Genomic DNA, 22408 nt, shown 5'->3' with positions numbered 1-22408 from the left:
CAAATAACCAACATTGGTGTATAACAATGATAATGAGTGCTTGAAACTTAACGTGATAGATAACATGCACTGAACACCTAAGTTAGAGATGAAAAACACGAACTAGATTCATAATGTTGTTGATGTGATTTATGCAAAACTATGTTGTAGGTGCTAGTGATTATTTGTCTTTCATTACATGATGAAGAGTAATGATTGATAATCTCTCTTAATAGCTTGAGATTCATATTCTTTTATAAAAGTCAAACACACACTTAAAACATTATGAAACATGAATCGATAAATACTAATAATAACATCAAGTTAATCAACTTGAAATCACAACAAAAAATTAAGATCTGAAACTAGACCCAATCACACGAATGATTTTAAAAGCTCAAACAAATGATCTTTGACCTGTACAGTAAAAAATAATTTAAAAAGAAATAAAATAATGTTTCTAAGTAATAAAGAATTAATAACAAATCATATAAAAAAATTGTCTACTTAAAAAATATCCCTCAAAAAATTATAAAACCAATTTAATATGATTCAGAGCACTTTTTAGATCTGTAAGTTTCCGTTTCTTCAACTCTGAAGAATCCGAACATGCGAATGCAGTGTTCAACCGATAACCGTCAAAAGGATTTTTCTTGGCAGGTGGGGTGACCATCAAATTTACCCCTATGACTGAGAAAGTGCTCACAACACAGCAGGGCGGCAAATTCAGTACCCAACAAGAACTTTATTTAGAAAGGCCGTTTCAGGCTCTCGTGAAATTCAAGTTTGTATATTTATTTTTGTCCGTTTTCATAACTTAATGAATCAGATGAGACAAATCCAGAAAAATTGAAGCTTGAAAGGGTTCAGGGTTGTGGGGGGCAGAACGAAAGAAAGAGGCAAGGAAGTCAAGGGCGATGAAGTGGGAGGGATTTGCATATGCAGCAGGAGCAGCTGTTGGACACAGCTGCATCGATGTCAGCAGAAAAATGGCTTCCCAGCATTTCAACCCCATAGAGCTCATTGCTCTCGTGGGTCTCCTTGATGCGCTTTTGCTCTCTGCTTTTCTTTGGGTTTTTGGGACCAAGGAGGCAATTGTGTCTCTGTCTTCTGTTTGGGAAGGACATTTTGGAGATGAAAAGTTGCTGAGAATTCTGGTGATAAGTTCAGGATTGAAGGTGATGGCAGGGTACATGTATCAGAGGGCTTTGCAGGTCTCTCCCATGTCCGTTACCATCCCATATCTGGCCTTTACACCCGTTTTACTTGTTTTTACAAGTTATTTTTTGATGAACGAGGTGCCCAGTGCCAGGGGGCTCTTGGGTGTTGTGGTGGTAACCGTGGGAGGTTACATGCTTGTTCTCGATCGCTCATTGGATGGCCATGCGAAGACCGCTGTCAACAAGGGAGATGAAATAGGAGACACACTCGAGGTTTCTTGGCCTGCAGAAACAAAGAAGCTCTCTTCTTTTAAATCTTTCTCTCGTTGGTATTTCTTAAAACTCAATTCTTTTTAAAAAGTTTGTGTTTTAGGCCACCATAGCTATGCTGATCCCAATTTGGCATACGGGGTCTCCATGGGCATCACTTTCCCTTTCCTTTACATGTTTTCTAACTTTCTGTCCTTGCGTTCTCACCTCGAGAATAGGCAATCGAAAACCACATCTGCTTTAGTGTGTTAGGCGGTGTCATTCAATTACAGGGAACGGTGAACCAAATTAGTGCTGCAAGTATAGCTAGGATTCAATTGATATAATACAAGTGGTTTAGGAGGAAAAAATATTTCAACACAAAACATTGTGACATATGAATGGATTTGAATGCATCCATTGCAGTTTAGTCCCCTTGGTAGCCATTCTTTCGTTACATGTATGGCTCACAGTAACAGGCATTTGTGAGCATGTTTGGGTTGTGATATTTTCCCACTTTATGAATTCTCCAGCGAAACCAGAAGGGGTGTTGGTTTATGTTTCTCAAATTATGGATGTAATTGTTTGAGGATCTTATTTGTCTGGAACTGCATTTGATCCCGGAGCTTTGATCTATTCAGAATCATTGTATGTTCAAGTTTTCTTATAGACTGGGAAACTAATGGTAAGATTTTTGCAGGGTCGTTTCCAGCCACGTTTTTGAGCCACTTTTGGCATTGAGGAGGGAAGAGGGTAGCCTTCTAATGCTTGGTGTTGCGGGAGTGTTTAGCATCAGTAACAGGTCAGTTCATCATCTGACGAGCTAAGTTTATTTTAAGATCTACGTTTTCTGGTTTTCATTTATGGTAGCAGAGTCTTACGTTTCATATACAAAGTGCTTGATTCAGGAGACCAAAATAATTAGCCTATGGGATGATGTTTAATCCTAGCTGCGATGAATTGCACATTTTTCATGAAAAATAAAGTACATAAATAGTTAGCAGTGAATAATTCTTACGCAGAATCGGAAATGGCAACTGAAGCTAGTTCTTTACACATTTTTGCTGTCTTCCTCTTGTAATCATAAGAGTCTTTATTGCTTGGTGTTTGATTTTGACGAAGTGCAAAAACATCTAGCAATATAGAATTCTTCCACAGAATCTTAAATGCTTCTCAACTATTGTTCTTGCATGAACGTGTTTTCAGCGCTTAGTGTTTGACTTTAACAAATTAGGTTCTTCTTAACCGAGTACTTCTCATGTCCTACTTCTTCTCATGCACGGACAATACTATGATGTCGTTTTTTGGGCCATCTGTGGATGTTAACATATTTAATTTATTTATTTTCTGTTTTTTTAATTGCACTATTATGTAAATCTAAAAATATCTGTCATTGCCAAATGTTTTATGAGAAGTGGATCTGCTTAAGGTTGGATGTTTTATGGGTCTTTCAGGTAAACATATGAACTTAAGATTTTATCTGTATCATTAAAATTTAAGATGAACGTGGTCAACAAAAGGATCTTTTAAGTTTTTTCCCATGACCAGCTGCATTTTTTTCCGCTTGTTTGCTGAACATGAAAAATACAATTGCATTAATGAGAATTGTTGATTGAACTGTAAACACTGCAATGGGAATATTAGCAATTAAGTGCTTCTTTTAATTATATTCATGAAGCAATATAGAAACAAATATAAATACGGAAACCATATGAATAACATATATATGTGGAGAAACTCTTACAAGGAAAAACTTTTACAAAAGAGACTGATGCAGTAGCATCCCCGGTGAATTGGCGATTGGCATGAACCAAAAAATATTATAACAACGAATGCTCAATTAGCATGGATTACAGAGAATGCCTAAAGCCAATGAAACATCATTTACATTACTGATTGCGGGTATTCTAGAGTGGGAATAGGTTCTGTCATTCTTAGTCCTTCTGCAAGCCTGAGCTGTGAACTAGAGCATGGATATCCATCAAGGTATACAAATTTTGAAGTTGTCACTGCCCTGGTAAACATGTATGCAATGTGTGGAAGCATAGACAACGTATGTGAATTTTTTGACTATTAAAGGATCTGCATCAAATATGTATGCAAATGCTGGGAAAGCATTTAATGCATTTGCCAGGTGTTAATCCAGTGCCCTCAACCTTTGCTTGCACTCTTACGACTTGTGAAAGGGGGTTTTGGAGCAGGGAAAATCTCCATCAATGCATTCTTTGCAGAAAATGCAACGTGACAGGTGTAAACTGTATTTGTTTGAATGACTTTAAAAACTTATTACCAAACCTATCTTGCACCAAATTTGGTGACTGTCTTTATCTTTTGAGATGACACGTGTAATAATATTGATAAGAGGAAATGATAGAATAAAGAGAAAGAGAAAGGGTCATGGGGAAAGTAGAAGAAATGCTGCACAAGGAGTGAAAGAAAAGAAGAAACATAAAAGGTGCCACAAAGGGAAGTTGAAGAGACAGAGGAAATGAAGCAATGGCAGTGATCAAGAGAGTAGTAGCGCTAGAGAATGGAGAAGAGAAATGCTACGGAGGAGGGAATTCAAGAGGGCAGCGATATTGAAAACAGCTACAGACAAAATAAGGGGGAAGCGCTCAGAGAAAGAGAAAGCCTGTGGGAAAAATGTAGGAATGTGGCTCTGCGTGGAGAGGTTATGACCCAAGAAGGTGGGTGAGGCTGCGTAGTAAGAGGGAGACTGCATAGGTGTGTAATTGCAGTCTAGAAGGGTATTGGCTCAATTTGAGAAAGGGCAGACTGTGAGTTTGAGTAGATTTTGTATAGGAATACAATAAAATGTTATGTAGCAAGGACTGTTGAGAGGCCATGAATGTAATGGCATGTTTGCAACTGTTAGGTAAATAAATTTTGTTTCTCGTTGCAATCTAAGAATAGAGAGTCTCAGTTCTGTTTTGATTCTTGAATCAAGTGTTGCAGCTGGAGAGGATATGCTCTAGCGGCTTATATAATATTTGAAGATAGAGTACATCAGTAGAATCCATTTATGCTCTTTACTGATAGTAATCTAGTAGTACAAGAATACTCTCAACTTTAACCTTTGCAATATAGCCTCTCTATTCAGTGTCTTCTTACACAATATTACAAGCATCTTGAAAAATAAATAGTAAATAATATAATGCCTCTACTAAATTATATATAATACATTGTCTACATGGTTGAGTATAGTTAATTTAGATATGATTTGCAAGGTGAATTTCTCACTTAAAACAATATTTTCCACTTGACATTTTCATTGCAAAGACATAATAGGAAACTGGAAAAGAATGAATAAAATATTAGAAAAGACGTTGTCTACGGCTTCTTTATCTTAACGTAATTTATCCTTATAGTGAGACAATTTGCAAAATTACCCAGAGTGGCAACTTTCTGTATCATGGTTATGCTATGCTCAGTTACTTTGCAGAGAAAATGATATTGGACATAAATATGCTTTGTATAAGCATAGTAAATTGAGTTCTTAATCAAACATATAGCAATTTGATTGTCCCATACATCTAGACTTGTTCTCAGACAAAGCCAATACTAGACCAATTTATTTAGAACTATATTGCCTGTTGACAGGCATGCATTACAGCCTCGTACTTGCTATTATAGTGGACAATGTTGCTGCTTATTCATCCAATTGATAGCTCTTCCAAACGCTTAACTGCTCATTGATTTTATTGCTATCTAAATCACCAGCTCCATATGAATCAACAAAGCTTTGTCTATCAAGCAAGTTCCCACATCATCAGTTTTGGAAAAGTTTACCTTGCATTTTTCTGTTATGAACAGAAAAGTGCATTTTTTGGGCTATAGAATACAGAAAACAATTTTTGGGCATTACAGGTCAATTTTGGCCTCAAAAAAAATTGAAAATGGTTCCTAACTAGAGCAAGTTGGTTACAATGACAGGGATCTGTCTGAGATTTTCAATCTAATAAAAAAAAAGACTCAATCAGCCTCCTGGATAAAAAATAATGGCTTTCAGAAGGAAGGGCTCTTACGTTGAAATGTAAGAGCATCTAGGACACACAAGGGACCTATAAGAGGGAATTATACTAGCTGACCAGCTTCTGATGCATGTAATGACATGTTATAGGACATCTTTAGATGCAGATAATGGAGCAAAAATGAAGCTATCAGCACAAGTTTATGATAGGTGATGCAGGAGCATCTTGCATGGGAAAATTATTGGGAAAAAAAAAAAAAAAGTTGAAAAAAAAAAAATTTGAAAAAAAAAAAAAAAAAAAAAAAAAACCTGGAGGAGAGAGAAAGTGACGAAAATTAAATGAGAAATAATAAAAAAATAAAAAAGGAAAAAGGAGAAAAGAAAGGAAAAGAGTATTTCTATTTTCGAGGTGCATAGGTAGCATAATAAAACAAAATAAAAAAATAAATGGTTGTCATTCCATTTATCGAGGTGTGTGGGTAGAATTCTAGAAAGTTATGAATATTGTAGAAAGTTGTGGATAATGTAGAAGGTTGTGGAAGTTGTAGAAGGTTGTGGAGGAATTCTAGAAGCTTGTGGATAAGTCATGCATAGGGTGGTAAATGCCTATTTAAGCAAGGCATATGAGCATTTCTAATCAAGCTCAAGGAGTAGCTTGAAAAGGAGAAGCTCAAGGAGAAGCTTAAGAAGGAGTAGCTTGGGAAGTAGAAGCTTTGGAAGGAAAGCTTGGAAAGGTGAAAGTTGTGGAAGGTGAAGCTTGGAAAGCTTGGAAGGCTTCAAGGTGTGAAAGAGAAGGAGGAAGTGAAGAGTGAGTTTCCTGAGTCTGTAGACAGAGCGCTGAATGTGAGGTAGTTTACAGCAGGATTATGGTGGAGTTGTGAGTGTAGACAGAGCGTCGAATGTGAGGCAGTTTACACTTGGATCTTGGATAAAGTTCGAGAAGAGCTAGTGATTGCGGTTTAGAAACAAGGAGGTTACTTGGGAAGCATTTTATCTCGTTGTCTTCATATTGTTGCATTCTTGGTTGTGAGTTGGTAAGGGTGGTGTGGCCCTTTGTCAAGTGGTATCAGAGCGTCCCTCATCAAGTGGTATCGGAGCAGGAGTTCCTGAGTGTACAAGCAGATCGCCGAAGTGTGAGGTAGTTTGTACCAGGACCTTGGTTGGGTGAAGTTTATTAGAGTGGGAGTTCCTGAGCGTGTAAACAGATCGCCGAAGCTGAGGCAGTTTGCACTAGGACCTTGGGAGGACATACAGATTGATCGATTGATGGAAGACTGAACTTGTTGAGGCATGATCGTAGAGAGCTTGTGGATTGCAAATCCGTTGTCCTAGACTTGTGATGTGGTTCCTGATTGTTCGTGCGAGGTGGCAGGTTGCGATCTGACTTGCAAACAATTTGGTTGTCACAAGGAGCGTGGGAAGGATTTGTTGCAGAGGGTTTACGAAGATCTTGGGAGATGGCTCCGAGAGGATTGGACCCTAAGATGATTGCCAAAATCCATGATATAGTGGAGAGGAATTTTTCTAAGATGATTTCTCGGTTGGATGCTAGATTGGCTGATCAAGCTAAGAAGGTCAAGGTGGAAGAGGATGGTTTTGTTGATCAGTTTGTGGAACCTGATGCAGAACCTGCAGAGCAACTAGAGGTTGTTGCTGAAGATATTCCTAATGTTGTTGATGTTGGGACAAATGTTGGTTTTCATGATCAATTGGTTGAGTCTGACATGGAGATTGTGGAGCACTCGGTTGTGGATGATCTAGTCGTTGTTGGTGGTGACTTGTATCTTGCAGAGCATCTTGTTGCGAGCAATGAGGTTGCTAGTGTTCAGAGTTTGGCATGTGTTGATGGAGATCTACATGTGGCTGTTGATGTGGGGTTTGTTGTTGCGGGTATGAATTCACTAGTTGCTGATGTGGATGAGAGTTTTCTATTGAAGCATTATGTTCAGTTTGTTCCTGGGAATGAGCATGTTGATTGGATGGTTGAGATGCGGGTGTGGAGGATTTGCATGGTGGTTTTGTTGTCCCTATTGAGGTGGAAGCCTTTGGTGAAGATGAAGATGGTGGTAGATCTTACTTTTGGCGTCAAAGTGTGGGACACACTTTTCTATCTACCGAGGGAGTCTGATGCAGGAGCATCTTGCATGGGAAAATTATTGGAAAAAAAAAAAAAAAGTTGAAAAAAAAAAAAAAAAACTGGAGGAGAGAGAAAGTGACGAAAATTAAATGAGAAATAATAAAAAAATAAAAAAGGAAACAGGAGAAAAGAAAGGAAAAGAGTATTTCTATTTTCGAGGTGCATAGGTAGCATAATAAAACAAAATAAAAAAATAGATGGTTGTCATTCCATTTATTGAGGTGTGTGGGTAGAATTCTAGAAAGTTATGAATATTGTAGAAAGTTGTGGATAATGTAGAAGGTTGTGGAAGTTGTAGAAGGTTGTGGAGGAATTCTAGAAGCTTGTGGATAAGTCATGCATAGGGTGGTAAATGCCTATTTAAGCAAGGCATATGAGCATTTCTAATCAAGCTCAAGGAGTAGCTTGAGAAGGAGAAGCTCAAGGAGAAGCTTAAGAAGGAGTAGCTTGGGAAGTAGAAGCTTTGGAAGGAAAGCTTGGAAAGGTGAAAGTTGTGGAAGGTGAAGCTTGGAAAGCTTGGAAGGCTTCAAGGTGTGAAAGAGAAGGAGGAAGTGAAGAGTGAGTTTCCTGAGTCTGTAGATAGAGCGCTGAATGTGAGGTAGTTTACAGCAGGATTATGGTGGAGTTGTGAGTGTAGACAGAGCGCCGAATGTGAGGCAGTTTACACTTGGATCTTGGATAAAGTTGGAGAAGAGCTAGTGACTGCGGTTTAGAAACAAGGAGGTTACTTGGGAAGCATTTTATCTCGTTGTCTTCATATTGTTGCATTCTTGGTTGTGAGTTGGTAAGGGTGGTGTGGCCCTTTGTCAAGTGGTATCAGAGCGTCCCTCATCAAGTGGTATCGGAGCAGGAGTTCCTGAGTGTACAAGCAGATCGCCGAAGTGTGAGGTAGTTTGTACCAGGACCTTGGTTGGGTGAAGTTTATTAGAGTGGGAGTTCCTGAGCGTGTAAACAGATCGCCGAAGCTGAGGCAGTTTGCACTAGGACCTTGGGAGGACATACAGATTGATCGATTGATGGAAGACTGAACTTGTTGAGGCATGATCGTAGAGAGCTTGTGGATTGCAAATCCGTTGTCTTAGACTTGTGATGTGGTTCTGATTGTTCGTGCGAGGTGGCAGGTTGCGATCTGACTTGCAAACAATTTGGTTGTCACAAGGAGCGTGGGAAGGATTTGTTGCAGAGGGTTTACGAAGATCTTGGGAGATGGCTCCGAGAGGATTGGACCCTAAGATGATTGCCAAAATCCATGATATAGTGGAGAGGAATTTTTCTAAGATGATTTCTCGGTTGGATGCTAGATTGGCTGATCAAGCTAAGAAGGTCAAGGTGGAAGAGGATGGTTTTGTTGATCAGTTTGTGGAACCTGATGCAGAACCTGCAGAGCAACTAGAGGTTGTTGCTGAAGATATTCCTAATGTTGTTGATGTTGGGACAAATGTTGGTTTTCATGATCAATTGGTTGAGTCTGACATGGAGATTGTGGAGCACTCGGTTGTGGATGATCTAGTCGTTGTTGGTGGTGACTTGTATCTTGCAGAGCATCTTGTTGCGAGCAATGAGGTTGCTAGTGTTCAGAGTTTGGCATGTGTTGATGGAGATCTACATGTGGCTGTTGATGTGGGGTTTGTTGTTGCGGGTATGAATTCACTAGTTGCTGATGTGGATGAGAGTTTTCTATTGAAGCATTATGTTCAGTTTGTTCCTGGGAATGAGCATGTTGATTGGATGGTTGAGATGCGGGTGTGGAGGATTTGCATGGTGGTTTTGTTGTCCCTATTGAGGTGGAAGCCTTTGGTGAAGATGAAGATGGTGGTAGATCTTACTTTTGGCGTCAAAGTGTGGGACACACTTTTCTATCTACCGAGGGAGTCTGATGCAGGAGCATCTTGCATGGGAAAATTATTGGAAAAAAAAAAAAAAAGTTGAAAAAAAAAAAAAAAAAACTGGAGGAGAGAGAAAGTGACGAAAATTAAATGAGAAATAATAAAAAAATAAAAAAGGAAACAGGAGAAAAGAAAGGAAAAGAGTATTTCTATTTTCGAGGTGCATAGGTAGCATAATAAAACAAAATAAAAAAATAAATAGTTGTCATTCCATTTATCGAGGTGTGTGGGTAGAATTCTAGAAAGTTATGAATATTGTAGAAAGTTGTGGATAATGTAGAAGGTTGTGGAAGTTGTAGAAGGTTGTGGAGGAATTCTAGAAGCTTGTGGATAAGTCATGCATAGGGTGGTAAATGCCTATTTAAGCAAGGCATATGAGCATTTCTAATCAAGCTCAAGGAGTAGCTTGAGAAGGAGAAGCTCAAGGAGAAGCTTAAGAAGGAGTAGCTTGGGAAGTAGAAGCTTTGGAAGGAAAGCTTGGAAAGGTGAAAGTTGTGGAAGGTGAAGCTTGGAAAGCTTGGAAGGCTTCAAGGTGTGAAAGAGAAGGAGGAAGTGAAGAGTGAGTTTCCTGAGTCTGTAGATAGAGCGCTGAATGTGAGGCAGTTTACAGCAGGATTATGGTGGAGTTGTGAGTGTAGACAGAGCGCCGAATGTGAGGCAGTTTACACTTGGATCTTGGATAAAGTTGGAGAAGAGCTAGTGACTGCGGTTTAGAAACAAGGAGGTTACTTGGGAAGCATTTTATCTCGTTGTCTTCATATTGTTGCATTCTTGGTTGTGAGTTGGTAAGGGTGGTGTGGCCCTTTGTCAAGTGGTATCAGAGCGTCCCTCATCAATAGGTGTAAGGAATATGTTGTTTTTAGTTTGTGGACTTGCAATACCATTTCGATGTTGGATTTTGATCAGGGATCTGGGTGCTATATTTTGGGTGGTTTTAGCTTAGGGTTTCGTAATTACCATTTTAATAGTTTTATGGAATGCTTATATGTATTGGGTGTTTTCAATACAGGTTTCCTAGTGATTTTTGCAGGTACTATTTTTGCTGCTAGAATTGCTTTAGATATTTTTTAGTGATATATAGGGAAAGGCTTAGACTTTGCAAGTGTATTTTTAATTGTACTGATTACTAAATAATATATTTAGTAAATTTGGAGTGTGGTGTTTTCCTTTTAAAAAGTTTTTGACATGTAAGTCGTTGTGTTGTGCTGTTTTTCCTTGCAATTTTATGATCAAATTAATTCTGGTACATTCTCTCGTAGATTAGTGTAGGAAGCGTATTTTGTGCCTTTGCTTCTTTTTATCTGGTATCAAAGGTTGACCACTTTAAGGCTTAGGTGTTATGGACAAGGGGTTTTTTGGTCCTGATTTTGGATTGAATGGGAAGCTTGCATAGAAGGAGACTTGTCGCAAGAAAATGACAAGTAAATTAAGAATAGATAGGGAGAGATTTATATGAACCAACTTTGAGCTGTGTATGCTCAAGATGGAAGATATGTTTACAGAAATGGATTTATGGGTTGTATGTAGAATCTAGATCCAAACCTACTGCAATGCCCCAAGTCAATTGGGATCTTTTGAACAGAAAGGTGCCAGGTTCTATTAGGCTTAGCTTGCTGGATTCCATTTGTGTTGAATGTACATGAAAAATCCACTGTACAAACATTTTGGAAAAAGCTGGAAGATTTCTACCAAGCTAAATCTCTAGCCAATTGTATTTTCTTGAGGAAGAATCTATACACCCTAAGAATGGATCATGGTGATTTTGCAGTTGATCATTTGAATGATTTCAGAATGATTATGACCTAATTACACTTTGTTGGATTGGTAATGGAGGAGGATCATTATATGACATTTCTATATTCTTTTCTAAACTACTGGGATAATTTGGCAATGACAATTAGGAACACATCCTTGAAACTGAAAATGGATGATACAGTGGTTGCATAACGCTTTGAAGAGATGCAACAAAAGACTTTTGAGTCTACTAAGGAAGGCCTAGTTGTTTGTGGAAGATTAAAGAAGAAAGGTAAGGAGGAAGACAAAAAGAAATAGAGAAACTTAGAACCAAATCATGTGGGAGATCCAAATCACTTGGAAATATTGTTTTTGTGTGCTCATTTCACCATGGGCAATAACTCAATCATTGCTGCCCTCCCAATTTTCTAGATGATAAATGCTTATCATCTCCCCCGAGCACTTAAACGTCGGGTTGTTCCGGGTCGATTCCCTCTCAAGTAGATCTGTAACTTCCAATGCCCAGAGAGGAAGATTTAATCTTCCTTTATTTCTATTGGTAGTGCCCCTTCACTACCAAGGGTCACCACTCTTCCAAGTTGGCCTCATCAATTAATATAAGAATGTTTTATTGAATATATATATTAATTAATTATATAATTCATAATATTTAAATTATCATAATAATATAATATAATTATCAATATAACTATATTATTACAATAATTATGTTTTCTATGTTGTCGTGAAGGAATCCGACCATAGTTATAATAACATCAACACTCCCTCTTAGCTAGGGAGGAGTCCTCAATTTTTGAGTTATGTAGTGATATCTACCATGGTTACTCCTAGAGGGTAGGTTTATCATGGCGTTACATCCCTATTTTTGCTTAATTATAAACATTCTCTATAGCCGTTAAGGCTTCAAGCAAAATCAAGTTGGTTAGTAAGTTTGTTATTCATTTTGGCTTCATTGTGTTAGTTGTTTGTTATGGTTTCATATGAAATTGAAGTGTTGGTTATTCGTTATGATTTATGAGAATTAGAAATATTGGTTTTCGTTATGAAGTTATATGAACGGAAAATGGTTTAGCAAAATGATTATTTAATTTGATTAAAATGATTTGAAAATATGTTATTACCATGGTAAATTTCTTTTTGCAGGAACAAGATGAAGCGGGGAAGCATCGCTAGAGAGGGAAAAGGGCATGAGGGCACCGCCTGCCATTGAGAAAACAAGTATCAATCCTAAACTACCATGGCCAAGGGAAAACGGACTAGGCAAGCAAGAGTATACCTAGTGATCACCATGAGCTAACCTGGTCAACACATTTAATAAAATAATTAAAGTATTCACTTGAGCATTAAATGAACTAAGAACAATTGTTACCTTTATAATTTGGGTCAATCTCAGAGCTTCCTTGTTATGGTAGACATGTTCTAATATAAAGATACCATGGTACTTACATGTACTTGTACATGTACATACATATATACGTACATATGCGTTTATTCAAAATGACGTAAATGAATGTATATGTTTACTTAAATACACTGTATACACAAAATATGTATATTTAGAATACTTCGTATATATTTGTATATGTGTACATACATATACAAATATATGTAGATACAAGATGGTATCATTATATTAAAACATTAGGAACCAGTATATTATTTCCATCTTATGTCAATGTTTATTATTATTTCTATCAGCCTTTTATAACATTCTCATCGACCTCTATTATTTTGTCCATTGGCCTTTTCTTTAATTGTGGCTTTTGAATATTTAAACCAAGAATCTAACTTATATTTGCTGCCTCTCTAGACTTCTTGCTGGTAACTCCTTTGGGAGATTATGCTTGTAATCCAAGCATGCATGAGGAACAAACAGTAACCCATTTTCATTGCTCCACGATAGCTTGCATACCTGCGATCCTTTTCTATTAGCGACCACCAATTATTCCCAAGTTCTCTATTACCCCCCACGATACTTGTGATCTGCTTTCTTCTAAGCATTCAAGCAACTTCCTACCTCATCCATAACAGGCAATCATAGCCACAATGAGAGCTTGAATTTATTCAATCGAGGAGCCATATTGTTGTCAATAAAATATATAGTGTAGCCGACGAGTAGAATTGTATCCGAAAGGGCGTGTGACAGTGGAGTCACCCCTTTGGGAAAGCATATGTAGACTGTCTAAAAGGGACTATCGGGACATCATAATCATAATCATTTTAAGCATTGTACATGGAGTGAATATTGCATATATGAATAAAGTTTGTGTTCAGTGTTACATCTTTAATCTATCGAATGTGATAAGTATCCGTTTACCCTGTACGGTAAACATTTGGCATCGTTGCCAGTCGAACTTGGAACAAAGGAAGTGTTATGAAGATTAATGCCAAATCTGCTTAATAAAGATAGGAAAAAGATAAAAGATAAGGATGAGATACACACAACATAGGAAGTATTAATTTTAGCACAACAGGTGGAGTGTAGACTGAAGCTTCAGCAGATTACTGACGGACATCGAGGGGGTGAAGGAACACAGATGGAGGGAGTGCATTCACCTAGCAGACCGAGGAGTGTCGAGGAATTGCTCGAAGAAACTCGACAGCGATTGAATTTGGTGGAAGAGACAAGGGAGGAGTTCCTTAACTTGTATACATCGAGGGTAGAGAATCCGAACGGAAGGGACATAATTTGCACGACTCGAAGTGCCGAAGGAGCACGAGCGTGGAGTGAACTCTTCGTTCCCGATACACCCAATGGACAGATACAGGTAGAGAATCAAACAACTTCGCTTGAGGAAGATCTTTTCACATCGGGTAACGCAGTTGTCCGAAGTAGGGCAGTTGTTCGAAGTAGCGCAGTTGTGTAGAACAATGCGGGTGCTCAGAACAATGCGGGTACTTAGAACAACGTGGGTGCTCATAATAGCACGGGTACACAACAAGTACCACAAAATCACAAAAAAGTAGCAATGACAAGACCAAATGAAAAATTGCCGAAGTAAAATGGTGATGGGAGGGCCGATCCAATCAAACACTATAAGATATGCAAAACAATCTGGATGGCGAACGGTGTAACGGACTAGGATGACTGGGTCTGACAGTTTCTGGCGACCCTACGGGTGTAGCCATTGATTGGTTTTCGGATGCCGATCCCCATAAATTAACTACATGAACAGAAGTCAGGAAGGAATTCATAGCAGAGTTCCAACTACTAAGGAATGATAACAAAATAGTAGCAGAAATATACAGTACGAAACAAGGAAAGAACAAAACAATCTAGGTATATGCAAGAAGGCTGAAAGAGCTGGTGGGGAAAATGGAAAGCAAACCAACTGACGGATTAAAGAAAAGATGGTTTGTTGAAGGGCTACGACTGACACTAAATAAAAAGATGAAAATTATACCTCTAGCATTGTACATAGATGCATATAATCGGGTGATGGATTTGGAGAGTGAACAAAAAATGAGCAAAAAGAAGAAACACAAATCGTTGGACTTAGATGATTCATCTTCTGAAAGTAGCAGCAGTGACGGAGAATCAAGCAAGAAGGTTTGAGCTTTGTAGAAGGATATGTTATGGATGATGAAGGAATTCAAAAATCTGAAAAAGAATATTGACTCGGTAAAAGGGGAATTGTGGTGCATGGATTTTAAGGAGGAGGGCCACACAAAAGGCTCCTGCTTGAGGATACAATTTTGCGATATTTGCCAAATTGCGGATACGAAGACAAAGGGACATCAACAAGTGTCACTAATGCAGGAAGTGTCCATTGCAGGAGCAGGAACAAACAGTAACAATGACGCTATCGGGAGGGTATTGAACAATAACTGGCGCGAACAAGGTAGTAACAATAACAATAATGGAGTCTGAAGTTGGATACAGTACGACTTGAGTGGACGACCGATGATACAATGCCGTGTGTGCAACCTCTAGGGGCACTTCGCTAGAGATTGTACCATGAAGCAAACACCACAACTGTTGTGCAGATGGTGTGGTCTGAGAGACCATGAGGATTCGAAATTCCCTAAGCAAGGGGTGAACCTGTTAAGCATTGAAACATGTGAGGAGGAGACATTAGCCGTCACTCATGAGCAAGCAAAGAAGGCAACCTATCGAGATGCGAAAGAGGAAAAGAAAAGGTTGCAACAAACACGAGTGGAATTGGAAAAACAAATGGAAGTCGAGAATTCACAAACAAAAGACACTGCTGACACCTCGAAGAGGAACTTGGCATAACAAAATATTATATGGCAGGTAATGCAAATGGAAGTTCCTATCAAAATGAATGACTTTCTTCTTACAATGCCTCAATTATGAATGATGATATTGAACATGACACCACTCCTGAAAGCAACGGAAGAGACAGGAAAGGATGGCAACGGAACGACTACAACTGACCCAATGCTACTGGCACTCACAATGGGAAGATATCCTACAGTCGTAGAGATGGGTATCCTAGGAACCGTACTTATAGACACAATCGTCGATGGAGGGTCAAGAGTGAATGTATTATCGAAAGATATATGGAAGAAGTTGGGACAACCTACGTTCTGGCCACCTACATTTCAACTACTCACTGCCGATCAGCATAGGATCAAGCCTTAGGGACCCTGATGGCGCAAGCTGTAACCATAGGAACGCAACATTCTTATTGGATTTTGTGGTCGTATCGTTAAAAAGAAAAGGGTACAACAACATCCTCAGATAGGGTTGGCTGGTACAGGCGAAGGTGAAACATGATTGGAAATGGAACTCTGTCCATGGAAGGCAGAGGGCGGAGATTTATAATCGACCTACACACATAGGTGGTAGGTGAGGAGGCAGTGTCGTCGGATTCCGAAGGTGAAGGCAGAGGGGACGACGAAGGGAAGAAAAGAATGGAATCTGATGAAGAGGGAATATTAAGATTGGAAGGAGGGTCTAATGATGATGACTTGGACTCGGTGAATGACCTACTACATTGGCAGATGGAGTACTATGAGATCTTTCCGAGTTGTAACATGTTAGGGGTCAAAGATGGAAAAGAAGAGAATGAATTTTCAAAGGAATACAGAGAAGTGAAAGAAGGAAAGGCAGTTACGGCTGAAGTTGAAGGAAAGAACATACCGTATGACTAGTACAAGAGAAAGAACATATCGTACAAACCCAACAAAAGGAAAGATTCCACCATATAGTACATGGTGAATAGACTGCTCGGAAAGAAAAAGTTACACCACACGACGAATTTAGTAGAAAGGTGTCGGCAACAAGGAAAACACATCGTACGGTCAGCGCAAGGAGACAAAAAGAACTACGTAGCAACCATAAGTGCACACCGTATGACGACCATGCAGTATTGTACGGATCTCACATGCAAACACAAAACATGCACCGTAGGACAGGGGGAAGATACTACCGTACACTGTATAGATAGAAAATCATGGACACAAGCGAAGGGAACTAGTTTCAAAAGACCTTGTATGGACTGTAGAGAACACTGGAGACAACACCGTACAAAAGCATCAAAAAGTGTCACCACACAAGAGGAGGAAACTGTACGAACACAAAGAATACAAACACAGAGAAGCAAGCGACCGTATGGATGAGAGAAAACTGCAAGAAAGGGCTACCATATGGTTGCATACAGCTTACGCAGAGAAAAGATGCTAAACACTGTATAGTCTAAAGGAAAATATAAAAGCATTGTGTTGATGTACGAACCAAGAAAAGGAAGTGGTTGTGCGGATAGCCTAGGTGAACAACAACAAAATCAATCATACAGTCAACATAGTAAACATGCAATGCACCCTACGGTTTGGGGATCACGACCTGGAGGAAGAGGGTTGTGCTGTGTGACGTATGGATAATGCCAACAAAGTGTGTTGGTCTATACAGTACGGTGTATGGTCAACATTGGAAAGAGCGATGGTCACGATAGCACGGAAGGAGGTTAACTATGGTTTGCACTGGAAACAAAGAGGAAGGGCTTAATAAAAACTTCAACAATACGGAGTGAAGGTTCTAGAAACAAGAATATAGTTATTGACAACAAGGAGTGGTAGTTGAGAAGGTTTATAAAAAAAAAAAAGACGACAAATCAAAACAGTTCACAATGAATAACGTATGGTACCGAAGGGAAAGACATAAACAGGTAGTGAAGAAAAAATAACTGGTTAGCAGAAAGAGTATGGGATTGGAAGAAAATCACAAAAATGGTGTGTTCCATGGACTCTTGTGTGGGTTTGAGGGTGCTAATTTGGTCTTGGCCCTAGACCCCGCGTGGGTGCTGCCCCTTGACCTTGCTGGGGGCGTTGCCTCGTAGACCCTTGGTCAATTCATTTATTAGTCTTGGGAAGTGTGACTAGTTGATGAGACCTTGAGCTACTGCAGGCATAGAGTGTCTATATGCCATAGGTGGAGAGAGCATTGGAGCAAGCCTTTCGAGAGGGGTGCTATGCTTTGAGGCACTTGGAGTAGGTGTTGGTTGGACGTGAGGCTGTCTTGGTGGACGCGTAGAGAGCTCGGGAGGAGCTGACCACCCAGTTGGAGGCAGTATAGTGACACTTGGCTCAGCGTACCCAGGAGTTGGAAGCAGAGAAGCCGACACATGTGATTATCAAGGTCAGATTGGCTAGGGAGACAATAATGTGTTAGCAGAGGCTACAGATGCAGTGTGTTTTGGAGACCAATTTGGTGTAGGCATGGGAGGAATGTGAGTGTGATGTGATAGAAAAAGATCTATCTTGTTATAGTAGTCACAGTTAATGCATTCCATTTTGTTAATCCATCTCGGACATTTTGTAATTGTTGTCTGGAGATGACTTTGCTTTTTGGAGGGGATGCTATTGTCAGTAAAATCTATGGTGTAGCCAACGAGTAGAATTGTATCCGAAAGGGCACATGACGGTTGAGTCACCCCTTCGGGAAAGTATATGTACACTGTCCGAAAGGGACTATTGGGACATCATAATCATTATCATTGTAAGCGTTGTACTTGGAGTGCATATTGCGTATACGAATAAAGTCTGTGTTTTGTGTTACATCTTAATCTACTAAATGCGATAAGTATCTGTTTACCCTGTATGGTAAACACATACCAGGCCATTCACAAGCTTAACTGACATTTGAGGGTGACTTACCTCCATTCATACAACCAGGTCGTGCATCTTTCTGCACTTATTCATTATTTTGTATTATTTTGAATGAAAGCTGTGGGTTTCGAGCTTGCAACATGAATGTTTTATAAAGCATAATTGAACAGTGCCAAACAGACTAGGATCAATGCTTGAATGAGTTGCTTATATATATATATATATTTAAGTTAACTAGTATGGCTGCTTATGTGCAATCGGTCTTATTTACTTGTTGTATGTTTACATGTTTCATTTCAGAACTTGAATGATTGGGAAAAGAATGTCAAAATTTTGCAATTCTTATACATGGGTATAATTTATATGCCAAGGAAAGGCATCATCATAGAATTAATGTTATTGATTATGAAGTGCCACAAACCTTTCTTTTTATAAATCTCTTATAGGCCCAGGTTGGGCAGAGAAACTTTGTCTGTAGTAAATAGAGTTTAATCAAGAATCATGGATAGCCACACCGAAATTCCTCAAGGATGACCAACAAGGTTGAGATGAAGGGGGTAGGATGATAAACATTGATTTTGGAAAATAACCTGCAAGGCAAAAGGTGGAAAATTAGTCCTAAATCGATTTGTAAATGAATATAAGCAAATATATTAAACTGATTCAGCTCATGGTGATCAAATGGGTATAGGTCTTGTTGTCAAGTCAAGCTATGGGTGATCAGGCACATAGTGTCCATGTAAATCCTTAGCTAGGGTAGCTTTAGTGGCTTATAATGCTGCTATGATCGCTAGAGGTCAGGATAGCTTGTGGTCGGATGGATAGGTTGTTGAAAGAAGTTCACTACCTAGCCAGGTGGGAAGTTGACACTCGAACACCAGGTTGCTCAGTGGTAGGACATGGGTGTTCCCATGTATGTTCTTGTGTAGGAAGGGCCTTTCTTTGTTGAGATTGTGTAGGGATATTTAGGGTCTATGGTTGGGAGGTTAAGCATCTGACAATGCTTCTCCTCTCCACCTGGTGCGAAGACTAGCTCAACACATAACATATCTACACCTATATTTCCTTCATTTATCGGGTATTTTACCTTGTATTCAAGTTTAGTTGAAATATGTCAGTTGTTAATGGTATAATCCTTTTCATGTTTTTCAAGTAGTTGATTAAATAATGGAATTTAATCTTCCCTTTATAAAAACAATTATCTAGAATTCGGTTACTCTGTTACAACCATTATTTCTCTTTCATATGAATGTGCAAAGTAATTGTTATAACTATCTTTCATCCACGTAATCATGGAAAGTAATGAAATCAATTTTTTATTAATTGCTATTTAAAATTAGGAAAAATAGCTTGTTACACATGGCTACTCCCATGAATGGAAATACAAATGAAAGCTAGTACCCATCACGAAATCAGTCAATGTAATGTCATCATCTCATCATGACGTGCACCATGGCTATTTCCAGAGGGTGGATAAACATAACTGCTAAGTCACAAGGTCTTTCACATGACATTGCCCATGGCTACTCCAATAGGGTGAATAAACAAAAGTGTTAAGTCACGGAGTCTCTCACATGACATCCACCATGGCTACTCCTAGAGGGTGGAACAAGGGCTTTTAGGTCGAACATTTTTTCTGACAGTGAAGAATGCATTAACAAGGGTTGGCTTCTCAAACTTCTCTCTCACGTTGAATAATGCATTAACAAGGGCTTGCTCCTCAAACATCTCTCTCATAGAGAAAATGCATTTACAAGGGCATGCACCTCAAACTTCTCTTTCATAGAGAAGAACGCATTAACAAGGGCTTGCACCTCAAACTTCTCTCACAAAGAGAAGAATGCATTATTGCACGTCTCTAGAAATCATTGATAGTGAGACTCCCTTTCAGCAAGAGTTTTATTCTTCACAATTACAAGCTTGTCTTGTAAATGCAAAAACTTTATTTTGGTAAGGGGTTTGGTGAGAATATCAGCCATCTGATCAGCAGTGCTAATGACCCTTAATTGAATAGCATTCATTTGCACCATATCTCTAATATAGTTATATTTGATCCCCACATGCTTTGACTTATCATGAAATACAAGGTTGGGTTTGTCTCACTCTTGGTGAATCCCAAGCTCACCAAGTGTCCATCTATCTAGGAATATCACGACCTAGGTGTCAGCATAAAGGCCTTTGAACTTACATACCTGAGATTCCACCTCATGAATCAAGGCATTCCAACTTACATACACGAGACTCCATCCCATGAATCATAGTCCTCTGACTCCTACAATTTCCGAAAGAGGAAATTGATCATCATATCTTACAGATGTAATTTCCATCTCATGACAGATCTGGAGAAGTCATGGTCCAAATTTAAGTATATCCGATCACTAGAGAAACCATCTCAACATGGTCCACTCCCTCTGAACCAATACAACCAAAATCCTTGAATGCCAACCACAATCAATCCTCTAGATGCTCCCTTTGACACAGAAGCATACCCTTCTCACACAGTCCTAATAATGGAAGATACCTTGCTCCAAAAATGCAATCAGGTCAAAATTGTCTCTAATGATTGCAATGACGAGCAAATGAGCCTGTTCATTGCTGCCGCTGAGAGTTTATGAGAGCTTTCACTTGTGCATCCTCCGTAGGGTGCATATTGAATGCCTCTACGCGTATGAGGAGGTCATGAGCAAGTTCTGCATCTGCATCTGGGATAAGGACCAAAACTACATTTATTTTTTTGTTTGAAGTAAAAATACTCTATCTGTAGTCAGCCAATAGACAGCTTTAGTTTTTTCTTCAAAATTATTTTCAGTTCCTTGATTTGCAAGAATTTTATATGGTGTTCCCTGTGACATGTCATTAGTTTGTCCCACTGTATCAAGTAGTTTCCAATGATGACGAAGATCACTCCAACATAATACCTAGGGAACAAATAGTGAAACTTCAAAAAGCAACAATCATGTTCTAGGGGGAGAATTCCAGTTATCTAGAGGTATAGAGTGCTTCTGTGTCAGGGATTGTGATACGGTGATAATGTTTTGGAACACAAAGGCTATTCCAGTTTTCAGTTGGCCTTTCTCACTCAAAATCATGCATATTCACTTCATATAAGATGCTACACTTCGATCAGTTAGTCCTTTTAATAAGGGTAAAACACTGTGTAGAAATAACAAGTCCATCTCTTGATTTTGATGTGACGCATTAGAGAAATTAGATATCTTGTTGGATGCTTTCTTGGATGCAATAGAAGAAATCCATTCCTCAAGCTCTTGAAATAGATTCAAGCATTCCTCTTGAATACTTGGCTTATTATCTGTTACTAATGGTAATACAAATCGCAACCATTTTGAAATCACCCTATCAACTTGAATTTTTGAATACCTCTGATAGGGATAGTAGTCCAGTTTTCTTTATGCTAAGCTTGGGATCTGTACAGGCTGCACCTATTGCTTGCAACATTGTCTCATCTGGAGGTTTTCCCTAAAAGAGTTGTTGTCTTTCTGATGAATACCAATATGTGCAGAATCCTGATAAAATCTATGTATGATAACGTTGAGTGCGACTGAAGATAACCTGATATCTGATATGATAGATATTGATTTCATCGTCCATTTGTCATATCTTCTCCACTCTCTTCATCTTCCCATGCCAAACACTAATATGAATTAAACGCTAGCAATACTAGAATGAAGCCACAATAATAATAGTTATAACATTTCCATTATTCTTTCACCTAGCAACAATAGATGACAAGTGTACTTCATAAAAAATGTTTAGCCTGATGACAATAATGATGCCCCAGAAATATTTCTTATTTTCTCAATCATTTAGCCATTGTCAATTGTCTGTTTACGACATAAGAGTTCAATGCAAAAATATAAACCCCCCTCCCTTTGGTAGTCAGGTACTTAGTCGTCTTTGTTGTCATCAACCAAATTGCTGACTTGTCATAAACACCAATGTCTATTATCTTCAGCCGACCATGTCTTTAACATGAAATGAGAGGAATCACTTTTTTGCTTCTAATATTTTGGTTGTTGGTCAGAGTACTTTATACAAAAGAAATCACTATATCAAAATCTATTGTGACTATGGATCGCTAATCATCATGATTCATCATCTAACACCCTCACATCAGTTTCCCGAAACGTCAACTTTCTTTGCACAAAGCAATCTGTACAAATCAAATCATCACCTACGACTC

The 22408-nt window shown here is 38.8% G+C and overlaps 1 protein-coding gene across 1 annotated transcript in view; it reads left to right on the top strand.

Moving 5' to 3' along the window:
• The first annotated feature begins 523 nt into the window (after positions 1-523).
• The window catches only part of LOC149539811 (uncharacterized), a 64726-nt gene continuing 42841 nt past the window's right edge, over positions 524-22408 (top strand). The window contains exons 1-2 of the mRNA XM_089801010.1: positions 524-1468; positions 2089-2190. Coding sequence (XP_089657136.1) covers positions 897-1468; positions 2089-2190 — 674 coding nt within the window. The 5' untranslated portion in view covers positions 524-896. The remainder of the gene's footprint in view (positions 1469-2088; positions 2191-22408) is intronic.

The sequence above is a fragment of the Cupressus sempervirens genome, chromosome 9 (genome assembly GCF_028749045.1).
Source record: "Cupressus sempervirens isolate cs-2001-9-10 chromosome 9, ASM2874904v1, whole genome shotgun sequence".
In the NCBI taxonomy this organism is placed as follows: domain Eukaryota; kingdom Viridiplantae; phylum Streptophyta; class Pinopsida; order Cupressales; family Cupressaceae; genus Cupressus; species Cupressus sempervirens.
The sequence above is the reverse complement of the archived record's forward strand: the minus strand, read 5'-3'. Positions and strand labels throughout refer to the sequence as shown.